This window comes from Tursiops truncatus, chromosome 6 (assembly GCF_011762595.2).
Source record: "Tursiops truncatus isolate mTurTru1 chromosome 6, mTurTru1.mat.Y, whole genome shotgun sequence".
Classification (NCBI taxonomy): Eukaryota; Metazoa; Chordata; class Mammalia; order Artiodactyla; family Delphinidae; genus Tursiops; species Tursiops truncatus.
The window spans coordinates 65,693,213-65,706,073 of NC_047039.1; the positions used below are offsets into that span (position 1 = coordinate 65,693,213).

Genomic DNA, 12,861 nt, shown 5'->3' on the forward strand with positions numbered 1-12,861 from the left:
GTGAATCAGCCATATGCATACACACATCCCCTCCCTCTTGGACCTCCCTCCCACCCCCCATCCCACCCAACTAGGCCATCACAGAGCACCAAACTGAGCTCCCTGTGCTATACAGCAGGTTCCTACTAGCTATCTGTTTTATACATTGTAGTGTATATATGTCAAACCTGGTCTCCCAATTCATCCCACCCTCCCCTTCCCCACCGTGTCCACACATCCGTTCCGAGTCTGCCTTTCTATGCCTGCCCTGCAAATAGGTTCATCCGTACCATTTTTCTAGATTCCACAAATATGCGTTAATATACGATACTTATTTTTCTGTTTCTGACTTCACTGAGTCCATAACAATAATAATAAAATTTGAGTGTGCCTCTTTTCAAACCTGCTAGGTTTAGGTAGCTTCCTAAAATAACCAAAATTCATCCTTAAAGTGTGTATTTTTACATGTTTAATAAGTAAAATCAGAATAGTCTGAATAGTATTTAAAATATTTTCAAATGTACATACTTAGTAAATACAGTGGTTTTTCTTGAGAACAATGCAAAGTCCATAAATCCCCAGAGCTGTGCCAGTTTTAGTTGAATACTTTATTTGTTGCTTTGCTGGCTTATCTACCCCTTTTCTTCACACAGTGACATTTTTTCAGTGCCAAATCCCACACAATCTAAATTGTTACAGATAGAGGGTTTGCTATTTGTGGTACTTTCCTGTAGGCAACTGTATTGTCAGTAGAACACGCCTGTTAAGATGTACTGAATTGTTTTTTTTTTCTCCCCAACATTTTGTTTTGAAAAGTGTTAATTTTGTGGCAAATAACTCAAATAGCCTTCACCTAGTTTTACCAATTGTTAACATTTTGCCACATTTGTTTTATTTCTCCTTTTTTTCCCTTTCTCCCTCCCCCGTCTTCCTCCCCTACCGCATCTCTCTGTCTCTAAATGGTGTTTTGGAACCACTTGAAGGTAAGTTGCAGGCAAAATGACCCTTTACCCCTAAATATTTCAGCAGGTATCTCCCAAGGATAGAAACATTGCCCTTCATAACCATAATGCCATTAATACTCTTAAGAAAGTTAGCATTAATATGCCTTTTAGTATATTATAGTGCAGTTTATTTTGAAGTTGCTCCAAAATAATGTAATCCACCCCTACCCCCCACCTCTACCCCATATTGGATTGAGGATCTAGTGAAGTTTCACGCAGTGCATTTGGTTTTTATGTCTCTTTTAATCTAGAACAGTCCCTCTGCCTCTTTTTCTTTTTTTTTTAATGACATCGACTGTTTTGACAAGTGAAGGCCGGTGGGCTTACAGACTGTCTCACATGCAAAATTAATTTTGCATACATATTTTTAAATCATCCTAAAAGCCAGCCTTAGTTTTCTGAACACGTTGATGAAATATGTGTTTGTTTGTGTGTTTGTCTTCTAGAGTATGGTCTCCGGCTCGGGAGTCAGATCTTCATAAAGGAAATGACCGGAACAGGTCTAGCATCTAAAGATGGCAACCTGCATGAAGGAGACATAATTCTCAAGGTGGGTGGGTTCATGCTCAGCTTCCTAGTCTGTATTTCCGCATTCAAGTGCCAAGTCAGTGAAACTTTGTTGAGATAGGAGTCAATAATAAGACAAAGCCTGGAAGGGCAGCAGAGAGATCATTTTTATCAGGAAAACCAGACTTGGAGATTTGTAATAGTGTAGTGTCAGTTAAAAACAAAAATCTTGGGGGTTCCCTGGTGCAGTGGTAAAGAATCCGCCCACCAATGCAGGGGACACGGGTTCGAGCCCTGATCTGGGACGATCCCACATGCCGCAGAGCAACTAAGCCTGTGCGCCACAACTACTGAGTCTGCGCTCTAGAGCCCACGAGCCACAACTACTGAAGCCCGCGTGCCTAGAGCCCATGCTCCGCAACAAGAGAAGCCACCAATGAGAAGCCCGCGCACCACAACAAAGACCCAACACAGCCAAAAATAAAATAAATTAAAATAAATTTTTAAAAAATCTCAACAAAGTCTTTCTTCTTCCCTGTTTATTAAAAGTTTAAGCTCCTGTTCTCTAAACGAAGGAAAGATGAGAGGGCAAGTTGGTGGTATATGAATGCTGAATATTTAATCGTTTTTGTAAACCTCTCTAGTCAGGAAACATGTTCCAGTAGTAAACCAAACCATCGTCTTGAGCTTGGAAGTTAAATAAATTAGCAGAGTAACTTAAGTACACTACAGCTTTCTCAGGCCTGTGTTTGGGTTCCAGGCATGTGGGGTTATATTTAATTTAAAGGATAATTCATTTTTATTCAGTCAGTCATCCTAAAGCCCACGTCTGTTTGAGTAACTGAGCAAAGCCCTTAACTTTTTAGAAGAGGAAAATAAGAATTTTCTGTTTTGCTGTGGGTAGTTGTATTGCATGGAACATTACTCTTCTTCATAAACACAGATAAATGGAACCGTAACTGAGAACATGTCTTTAACGGATGCCCGAAAACTGATAGAAAAGTCAAGAGGAAAACTCCAGCTCGTGGTGTTGAGGGACAGCAAGCAGACGCTCATCAACATCCCCTCGTTAAATGACAGCGACTCAGAAATAGAAGGTAAAGAAAGGGGAGGCTGTGAGCTGAGCTGGAGGAGAGGAAGACTGTTGCTTCTGCATTGTCATCTCTATCTAGCATAGCCATTCACCTGGAAGTTAAATTTCTAACAGAAGCCTCTCTTTTAAACTTTAATTCCAGGTTTGGTTGTTATTTTCTTATTAAAGGGTCTGTTGAAATTAGGATTCCAGTATGAAATTCTGGTGTACTTGTGAATCCCTGCGGACTCTGAGGCCATTGAAAACAAAACTTGTTAGTAAAAAAATGTATGTGGGAGTGGTTCACAGAACTAACCACATACATTTGTAAATTGCTCATTCTTGTGCTTTATCATGTGATTTTTTTTTAAGTGACTGTTAATATTTCCAACAAAGAGAAGACAATGTAGAGGATAGTTAAAACTGGTAGACACTATAATAGACTCAATCAGAATGGATGAATAGTCTGGTATTCATTGGTTAGCAATCTGTGTCACCTCTTCTCTTATGAAGCTATAGTCGTTTCTTTTTTTTTAATTTGAATATGAATTTTACATAAGATAACATTTATTTATTTGGTCTCTCTTCATTAATTTCCACAGCCAAATCCAACTTCTTGTCCTTCAAAATGGTCTTGTGTCTTCTTAGCCCTTTACTTTTTGGCGGGGCGGGGGGCTCTTGGGCATGTCTTTATTATTTATTTTTATTTTTTTAATTGAAGTATAGTTGACATACAGTACATACGATAACATTTTAACCATGTAAAAACTACCAATAAAAATAAATAGGCATGCTATTTCCTACTTAATCATCTAGTATTGGCTTTGTGCAGAAAAGTTTAGAAAATATTAAGTTCTCAAGTTTAGAAATGGACTTGTTGATCTTTAAAAGAATTACTTTATAAAACCTTAAAACTTGGTTTAATTTCTATTATATACAATGTCTAATCAGGTGGTTACTGCTCTGAATACAGGAAAACACGTAGAGCACAGGAAGTAATGCCAGGGTGCTAGGAGCTTACGGGTTATTTCCTTGTTACTCCAAGTGTGCTGCTTAGCCCACTAGCAGCATCGTGTCATCCAGGAGCTTGACAGAATTGCAGAATCTCGGGCCCGGCCCAGAAGAGTTGCATTCTAACAAGATCCCAGGTGATATGTACGCACATTAAAGTTTCAGAAGCACTGGTCTATGTGCACACTCAAAATGAGTGTGTGTGTGTGTGTGTGTACCTGTGTATATACATTAATATAGATTCACACATACACACACACATATATATATTCCCATCATTGGATTTTGTCTCTTCAGTGTCAGCTTTGATGGAAAGTATGATGAAAGAGGAACATAAAATTCTGGATTTAGAGCCCTCTTTGTTAATTAATGCCTTTCCTTTCAAACGATCAGATTCTTTTTTTTTTTTCAACGAAAGACTCAGACTAATAGCACATTTACTGCCTGCCCTCTCTTCCATTTCCCCTGTTTCCTTGCCCAGAGAATAGAATAATTTCTGGCACAGGTCTCAAATGTTTTATTAAGAAGTCTTTTCTTATTTTTGAAATCAGATATCTCAGAAATAGAGTCAAACCAATCATTTTCTCCGGAGGACAGACGACAGCAGTATTCCGATTATGATTATCATTCCTCGAATGAAAAGCTGAAGGAAAGACCAAAGTAAGATGATGAGTATTTTCCCTTGCCCACATCCCTGTGAGTGTACGCACATATGTATTTGCAAATCTGTCACATGATGAGACGTTAACATGACGTGTGCTTAAGTTCAAGAGAGGACACGCATAGCAGATGGTCCAGGATGGGCGCCACACCCACTCCCTTTAAGTCCACTGGAGATATTGCAGCTGCAGTGAGCGCAGAGCCCAGCAAGGAACCCACATACCAAGAGGAAGCCCCAGGTGAGGCTCATTTTAAACAGTCATGTTCAGGTGTCAGTGCTTGGTAATTCCAGAAGGTGGCTGGAAAGAGAGAGAGAAATTATTTTAAAATCATTTTTATATATGGAAGAGGCACTCCTGTCTCATTTAATATTGAGAAAAATACAAAGAATAACAGCTCTTTCTGTGTGCCAACAGATTGGTCACCTTTTGTTATGTTTCATTAGTCATGGTCCTTTTGTCTCCCATCCCTGATCCCAACCTGAACTGTTATCTGCTCACAACACTTCTGACACCAACTGTGTGGGTTTTGTCCTCTGCCCAACTACCAGTTCTCGAATTCTCCAGACACCGACCGGGTGTCGTACAGTTCAATTCAGTTCTGGCACTGACTACCCAAGTTCGTGCAGACCCCACAGGTTAAGGGCTCCGTCTCACAAGATGCCCCCACTACAGGCGCCAGTCACGAGTCCCGGGTTGCCGCCTTCACTTCCGACCAACCAGCTCTAAACTGGGGGTTCCCGTGACTCTTTCCTCAAGTTTGATAATTTGCTAGAATGACTCACAGAACTCAGGAAAGCACTTTATTTACTATTACTTTTTTTTTTTTTTTAAATACAAGATACAATTTAGGAAGAGCCAAATGGAAGAGCTGCATAGGGCAATGTCTGGGGAGAGGGTGGAGAGCTTTCCTGCCCTCTCCAGGCACGTCACCCTCCCAGCACCTCAATATTTTCACCCACCCTGAAGCATTCTGAATCCCCTTGTTTATGGGGGCTTTGTCATGTGCATGGCTTTCTCTTCCTGGTGACCAGCCCCATCCTGAGGCTCTCCAGGAGTCATCTCTTTAGAACAAAGGATGCTCCCATCACCCAGGAAATTGCAAGGGATGTAGGACCTCTGTGTCAGGAACTGGCCTCAAAGATGGAACATTAGAGCAAAAGATACTCCTGGCACCCGTTTCACTCCAGAGATGAAAGGGACTTTAGGATCTCTGAGGGTGGGGAAGAGACCAAATACATACTTCTAATTATGTCACAGTCACATTTTGTCAAATTTGATTAGTTGAAGTCCTTTTATGTCCCATTTCTGATCTCAACTCCATTCCCTACCCCTGCCCCCAACCCCATAAAATTATCATGATTTAAATGCATAAATATTTATCCATGGGAAAAAAACAGCATTATTACATGGCTTTTAAGTTACTTAAAAAATGCTACCTGCTTGTAAACGTGATTATGCACCTTGCATTTTAAAGGTTCATTTTCTTCTCACTTCTTTTGAGAAATCATTGACACCTACTAATGCCTCAAACTTAAACTTAAGACATTTTTGTTTGATGTGATAACATATGTAGCATAGGGTACAGACTTGAATTTTTTGTGGATTTTGTGATCTTTATATTTAGAGACAAGACAAAGCCTGTTCGTCCAGGTCGGTAATGATGTTTTTTAATCCACAGTTCCTCCACCAAAACCAGCCCCAAGAACTGTTCTTCGTCCGAGTCCTGAAGATTTAGCAATATATGGGTATGTATTTCAGTCTTTCTTGCTTTCCCCCTTTCTTCCTCCACACAGCTCTATCTCCTTAATGGAAATTTGGAAGAATGGTTTTCTTAAACTATAGATGGTGATTTTGCATATAATCAGCTGCCCTTTAACCAACCCCTATTGCTACTGTTTGTGAGAAAGAGAAATCGTTTGTAGGACGAGTAAAATGTGGAAGTGAGTGAATGTTAACTTTGTCTGCTTACCTGGCTAGTTTTCCAGATGTTATTTTGAATACTTGAGTTTGCCAGGTCAAGAACGCCCACATGGATGAAGTATTGCTTAAGTATGGTGCCTCTGTAGGGGCTATAGTGACAGGTGATCCTGGCATGTGGAGGGAGGGGAGAAGTGATACAGTGCTCTGCACTTGACAGTGAGAACCCCTGCTTCCAAGCAGTGGCCTCTGGATTCGGATCCTGCTTCCCTGGACCCAGGCTGTGTCTCCATTTGACAGGATCCCTATGGGGTCAGCAGGCTTTCCTTTGAAAGAATCCTGAAGTAGGAATCAGATGGCCTTTATTTTTGCTCTAATCCTGCCCATTATTTGCTTTTAATCTTGAATGAGTGTACTTAAACATTCTCTATTTCTGTTCTTCACTGGTAAAGTGGCCTACTGATATTCATCTCATAGCCCCAAGGAAGATAAAATTATAGATTATGTGAGAAAAATGAGAGAGAGCTTTTTTTTTTTTTTTTTTTTTTTTTTTGTGGTACGCGGGCCTCCCACTGCCGTGGCCTCTCCCGTTGCGGAGCACAGGCTCCGGACACGCAGGCTCAGCGGCCATGGCTCACGGGCCCAGCCGCTCCACGGCATGTGGGATCTTCCCGGACCAGGGCACGAACCCGTGTCCCCTGCATCGGCAGGTGGACCCCCAACCACTGCGCTACCAGGGAAGCCCCGAGAGAGATATTTTAAAAGGGTAAATCACTCTATAGATAGAATAAATTAAATTGCTCACTGCTAATGTTGGTTTTCCTTTACCCCGCCCCCAACCCCCCCCCAAAAAAATCTCCCATCTTTCTTTCCTGAAACGGAACCCATTGCAGCCCCAATACCAAAATGGTGAGGTTCAAGAAGGGAGACAGTGTGGGCCTCCGGTTGGCCGGTGGCAATGATGTCGGGATATTTGTGGCCGGCATTCAAGAGGGTACCTCAGCGGAGCAAGAAGGTCTTCAAGAAGGGGACCAGATTCTGAAGGTAGGAAATCCCAGCCCTGTTTCTAAATGTTACTGGGGAAGAGTGGGGTTTTCTGGAGGGTCTTACATAAGGGACAGGAAAGTGGTCCAGCTTGTGAAAATAGACCAACTGCAGGTTTGTTGCTGCCAAGCATCAGGTCTCTGTTTCCTTCGAATGGGTCCTGTCTCCTAGTCCTGGAACCCAAAACTCATCCCTATGTCTGTGGGACTTTATAGTGTTCAAGACCCTCACAAAGATTTTTATTAGTTTGATTAACAAAAAAATGGAGACTTCAGCTAAAGGGCTAGGTAGAAGAGCTTTCAAAAGATCCTGCTAATGGTTGGGTTTTAGTTGATGCCCCTGCTTGGTTGTCACTCTTCAGGCCGTGTGCTGGAACTGAACAAAGGTGGGTATTGGCATCAGATCATCTGATTTGAATCCTGTCCCAGCTTCATATGAGTCTGTGGCCTTGGCTTCGGCTGTGAGACTCGGGTTTCTGTATCTGTTCAATGGGGATAAGCATACCTGCCTCGCAGGCACCCTGGGAACATTAGAACAGATGATACTCGCAAGGCGCCCAGCAGAGTTCTTGGCACAGAGTAGGAAAGTCAGTGTCTGTTCTTTATCCTGTTGGAAACTAACGAGTTGCTGCCATTCAGTGTGTTACTTACATCTAAAATTGTCCAGGAAGGAGAATCCCTGGTTAATCAAATATTGGTACTTTTCAATTTACTATATATATGTTTGTATAATCTATTGGTTTAAAAAAAGGATAACCAACTCATCTCTGACATTTTATCATGTATTTTCCACTGACTTCAGTATTAACTTCAGGAACACTGAGTACCTTGTGACTATAAAAATACAGAATGCTGGGGAATTGTCTACACCAGAATTTCTGCTTCTGTAAACTTGCATTTCTTATGCGTACTAGGTGGTCTGGTAAGAGCGTCTAGCCTCAGAGGAGAGGGGAGAAAAGCAGAATTCCCAAAGGAAGCAGGCAGAGCACAAAAAGAGGTGGTCCTTTTCCTTCTTGGCCCTTGGCCTCATGGTGGTAGTTCAGATTTCATTTCTGGAGCCGATGAAGAGCAAACCTTGACCTTGAGCTTTGCTGAAGCTTTCCAGTGACATTCTAGACCCTCTTCGGCTCTGGACAGGATCCTAGAAGACTAAGTGTACCTGAGTGAACCTCAGGGTACCACATGATCGTAGGAAATAGCACTTACCAAGTGCTACCGATAAGAGCCCTGTTTGAGTGCCAGCTTATACCAATTTACTCGTGGGCTGATGCCAAAGAAGAAAAAGCGTGTTTCCTAACTGATGTGGGACCGTAGGAAGTCAGGTAGGAATTTGGAAACTTTTGCTCACGAAGGTTCAAGGATGACATATTTTTGTACCCTGTGGGGAAAAGGATTTTTAGAATTTTCATAAAAAAAATAGTAAATTCACTTAGGGGCTTGACAGACCTCTCTAAGTCGTCAAAATGAGAGTCACTTCCATGTGTAAAAGTCGTGATACACAATGTTTTCTACTTGAGAAAGTGTCTTGTTTCCTGTTACCACCTTGGCGACAAGGAAGAAACTGTGGGAACCAGCTTCTTTTTTTTTTTTTTTTTTTTGCGGTACTCTAGCCTCTCACTGTTGTAGCCTCTCCCACTGCGGAGCACAGGCTCCGGACGCGCGGGCCCAGCTGCTCCGCGGCATGTGGGATCTTCCCAGACCGGGGCACGAACCCGTGTCCCCTGCATTGGCAGGCGGACTCTCAACCACTGCGCCACCAGGGAAGCCCAGGAACCAGCTTCTTTTGCAGTAGTCTCATCTGGAGGTCAGGCAGTAGATGGTCCTCATTCTTGGGTGTGTGGAAATTTTCTGTTGACTACAAAAGGAGCCCTCAATTCTTCAAAGGGGTGAAAAAGATTGAGCTCACCTACCGGGGCAGAGAAGTTGCGACACAGCCTTAGCGTAGCTGACACAGAATCCTCTTCAGGCTCACAGCAGACACAGCTAGACCGTGTAGACTACTAAATAGATAATGGAAGAGGATATTTATTGGGGAGGGCTGTACAACCTAACCAAAGTGCTGTCTTGGCCTTTTTTCCTTTAATTTGTTTCAGCACTCCTTTTCATGGTCAAATTGAATATATCAGGGTACAATGTACATACAGTAAGCACTTTACTCTGCTGTGGGTTTTTTAAGTGCAGCTCTTCCTTTTGTAAAGGTGACAGCTTGACATGTGGAACGAAAAAGTGAGTGTGCTGTGGCGAAATATGTGCCTTGTAACTAACAGAAGTGCACGTGCTTTAGTGCTTGGCTTACCTATCTCTTTGCTTATTTTTTTACCTGGTATGATTGTCATTTCTCTTTCAGAAACTATTAGAGGAAGGGAAAGAGAAAAAAAAGCTCCTAAGTTTGGTTATTAACCATGTGGATTTTAGCTACCAGGTGTTGCTTTAATTTTGACCATTATAGTTTTTGGCTTGACAGAAGGTCAGTCTCTGAATAGAGAAGGACAGAGGGACCTCCAAGGTCTTCCCCCATGCCCTGTGGCCCTATCTTATTTAAATAAACAAATGCAAGCATGTACAGTGCATATAAAAACATACACGTGACCACATATAGACACAGATGTAGATCTGCAGATGGTGCATAAGAAAGGATTAATTACCAAAGCGTGAATATCCCTAATTCAGGGACAGAGAGATGGGAATGAGCTGTCTTAAGTGCTATAAATATTGTTTCAATGGAAAAGTTGACGTGATTGGTTTAGTAAATCACTCTATTTTAAACGCACCAAGTAAATTTTAATCTCATGCCTATTTTCACTTAATGGTAAATTCCAACCTTAATTAAATTAGACTCAATTAATGATTTTTTTCAGTAGTAAGGCATTACTCTTTGATTAAAGGATTCTACAAGTCCTCAGTGACTGAAGAAAATATTTCAGAGGAATTCTGTATCTTCACTTCTGTAATACATTATCAAAATATTAGGTACTTTAAAATCATTTTTACATTTTACTTATGTGTAATTATTCTGTTTTAAAGTGGTTTTCAAGGTACAAGACAAAGATGTCAAAATGTCTTTTTCTTTGTCCCACTTTTCAGTTTTACCTGCTTTCTAACTTGTCTTCTGAGCGCTATTTACAGTGTACCCTACTCAGTGGGGAATAAATGTGAACTTCTTGCCCATTATGTATCAGAAGCTTAAACTAAAAGCCTATAGATTAGGCTAATGGTCTGCCACCTAAGACTAATGTTCTTCAATTTCAGGTGCTAGAAGCTGTAAGAGAAAGGTGGATTTGGTCGGAATCCTTCTTTGCAGGCTTTTATTTGAATCAATTTGAAAAGTATTAGTGCCTTAAGCTGGGCCAGCACGCTCATTTACCATAGACCCCACCAGTCCTTATTGCATTACAGTAATTGGATTTGTACCTTCCTGGCCACCTCTACAGGAGATTCAAAGAAGAGAGGGAAGCAGACACAGCTACAAGAAATTCTAACCTGATCCAGTGATGAGTCCTTGGTGGAATGGCATAGTCCTAAGGGGTGTGCAGTGTGGGGAGGCAGGAGGATATGGTGGTACCCACAGCCCAGGCCGGGTGCTAAGAGTCCCTGGGTAGGGCACGAAGGACTTCTTTACATCTGAGGTTTGCTGTGGGCAGGCCCTGATGAAAACAAACAGATCAGAAGCAGGTGGCACCTTTTTGAAAACAACTTATTTCTTCTTGTTTTGCTTTTTCTGTTTGCCCCTCCGATCAGGTGAACACACAGGATTTCAGAGGGCTCGTTCGGGAGGATGCCGTTCTCTACCTGTTAGAAATCCCCAAAGGCGAAATGGTGACCATTTTAGCTCAGAGCCGAGCTGATGGTGAGCAAGTTTGGTTATGAGTTTAGTGGGCGGTAGGAGAGGGAGGTAGCTTGGGAGCACAACAGGAAAATCTGGGTATTAAAATATCGAAGTGGATCCTGACACCTGATCTCTAGGTCGTAGGTATGTGGAAAGAATTCGGGTACCATTTAACTTTCTATACACATGTTTTCTGTGCACCTACTGAAAGAATTTCACTAGTTGTGTGATTTTGGAGTAAAACTGCTTTTCTGGACAGAGATCCATCCTTAATTACTGCCTGAAGTTATTATTGAGTTTTTCCATGACAGATGGAAAGGGCCACACCTGCTGGTCAGCTCTCATATTAACCCGTATCAGTCTGACAAGTTGCTTCACCTTTCCAAGCTTTATTGTTCTCATCTGTAAAATGGGGGTTAATAGAATCTTCTTGTCTGCTTCAGCTAGTACAGTTGATTGGCAACTGTATTAAGGTTCTCCAGAGAAATGGAACCAATAGGATGTGTATGTGTGTGTGTGTGTATATATGTATATCTTTCTATACATAGAAAGAGAGAGACAGAGACAGAAACAGGCAGACAGAGAAAGGGAGAAAGTGAGCTATTTATTGATACTGTGAGGAATTGGCTTACATGATTATGGAGGCTGGCAGGTTCCAAGATCTTCAGGGTGAGTTGGTGAGCTGGAGACCCAAAGAGAGCCAATGGTTTAGTTCCAGTCCAAGTCCAAAGACCTGAGAACCAAGAGAACCAATGGTGTAGTTGCTGTCCAAAGGCGGACTGGCTCAAGATCCAGGAAGAGCCAGTGTATCTGTTTGAGTCTGAAGGCAGGAGAAAAGCTGACATCCCACTTTGAAAGGAAGAAGAGTTCATTTTTCTCTTACTCGGGGGACGGTTTACCTTTTTGTTGTGTTCAAGCCTTCAGTGGACTGGCTGAAGCCCACCCAAATGAGGGAGGGCAATTGGCTTTACTCAGTCTGCCCGAGTTAAATGTTAATCTCATCCAGAAACACCCTCATAGACACACCTAGAATAATATTTGACCAAATATCTGGGCACCCCATGGCCCAGTCAAGTCGATGCATAAAATTAACCATCACAGCAACTCGTGAACTTAGTTACTTGTCCTTCTTCCTGTTTGAACTATGGTTCCCGTGGGGCCTGTGTGCTGAGTTCACTAAATGCAAAGAAAGTAAAGAGGGTGATCAGAGTTCAGAGAGCTGATAACTCTTCCAGAAAAGACCTCTGGCCAAGCTGAGTACCACATGCAATGATGCTTTTGTCTTTCAGTGTATAGAGACATACTGGCTTGTGGCAGAGGGGATTCGTTTTTTATAAGAAGCCACTTTGAATGTGAGAAAGAAACTCCACAGAGCCTGGCTTTCACCAGAGGGGAGGTCTTCCGTGTGGTAGATACGCTGTACGATGGGAAACTGGGCCACTGGCTGGCCGTGAGGATTGGAAATGAATTGGAGAAGGGCTTAATCCCCAACAAAAGCAGGTATCTTGAGACTGCACACTCCCACGCAACCCCTTTAAGCCTTCCTCCCACAAGTAAACAACACCTTCCCCCGCCAAAGGAAGCCCCATATAACTTCATCATTTGTCATCACGACCTCTCCCATCATCCATTTCTTGTGTATGAGGAGACCTTGGAGATACTGCGGGTTTGGTTACAGACCACCGCAATGAAACGAATATCGCAGTGAAGCAAGTCACACAAATTTTTTGGTTTACCAGTGCATACAGAAGTTATGTTTATATTTTACTGCAGTCTATTAAGTGTGCAATAGCATTATGTGTAAAAAGAAAATGTACATACCCTAATTAAAAGTTCTTTA

At 42.1% G+C, this 12,861-nt stretch overlaps 1 protein-coding gene across 3 annotated transcripts in view; it reads left to right on the top strand.

Annotated features, from left to right (window-relative positions):
- TJP2 (tight junction protein 2) overlaps positions 1-12,861 on the top strand; it is a 140,522-nt gene that overhangs the window by 109,459 nt on the left and 18,202 nt on the right. For all 3 annotated transcript variants that reach the window (XM_019934735.3, XM_019934731.3, XM_019934733.3), the window contains exons 7-14: positions 1,430-1,533; positions 2,434-2,587; positions 4,125-4,233; positions 4,339-4,472; positions 5,914-5,980; positions 7,046-7,196; positions 10,934-11,042; positions 12,311-12,521. In XM_019934735.3, coding sequence (XP_019790294.1) covers positions 1,430-1,533; positions 2,434-2,587; positions 4,125-4,233; positions 4,339-4,472; positions 5,914-5,980; positions 7,046-7,196; positions 10,934-11,042; positions 12,311-12,521 — 1,039 coding nt within the window. The remainder of the gene's footprint in view (positions 1-1,429; positions 1,534-2,433; positions 2,588-4,124; positions 4,234-4,338; positions 4,473-5,913; positions 5,981-7,045; positions 7,197-10,933; positions 11,043-12,310; positions 12,522-12,861) is intronic.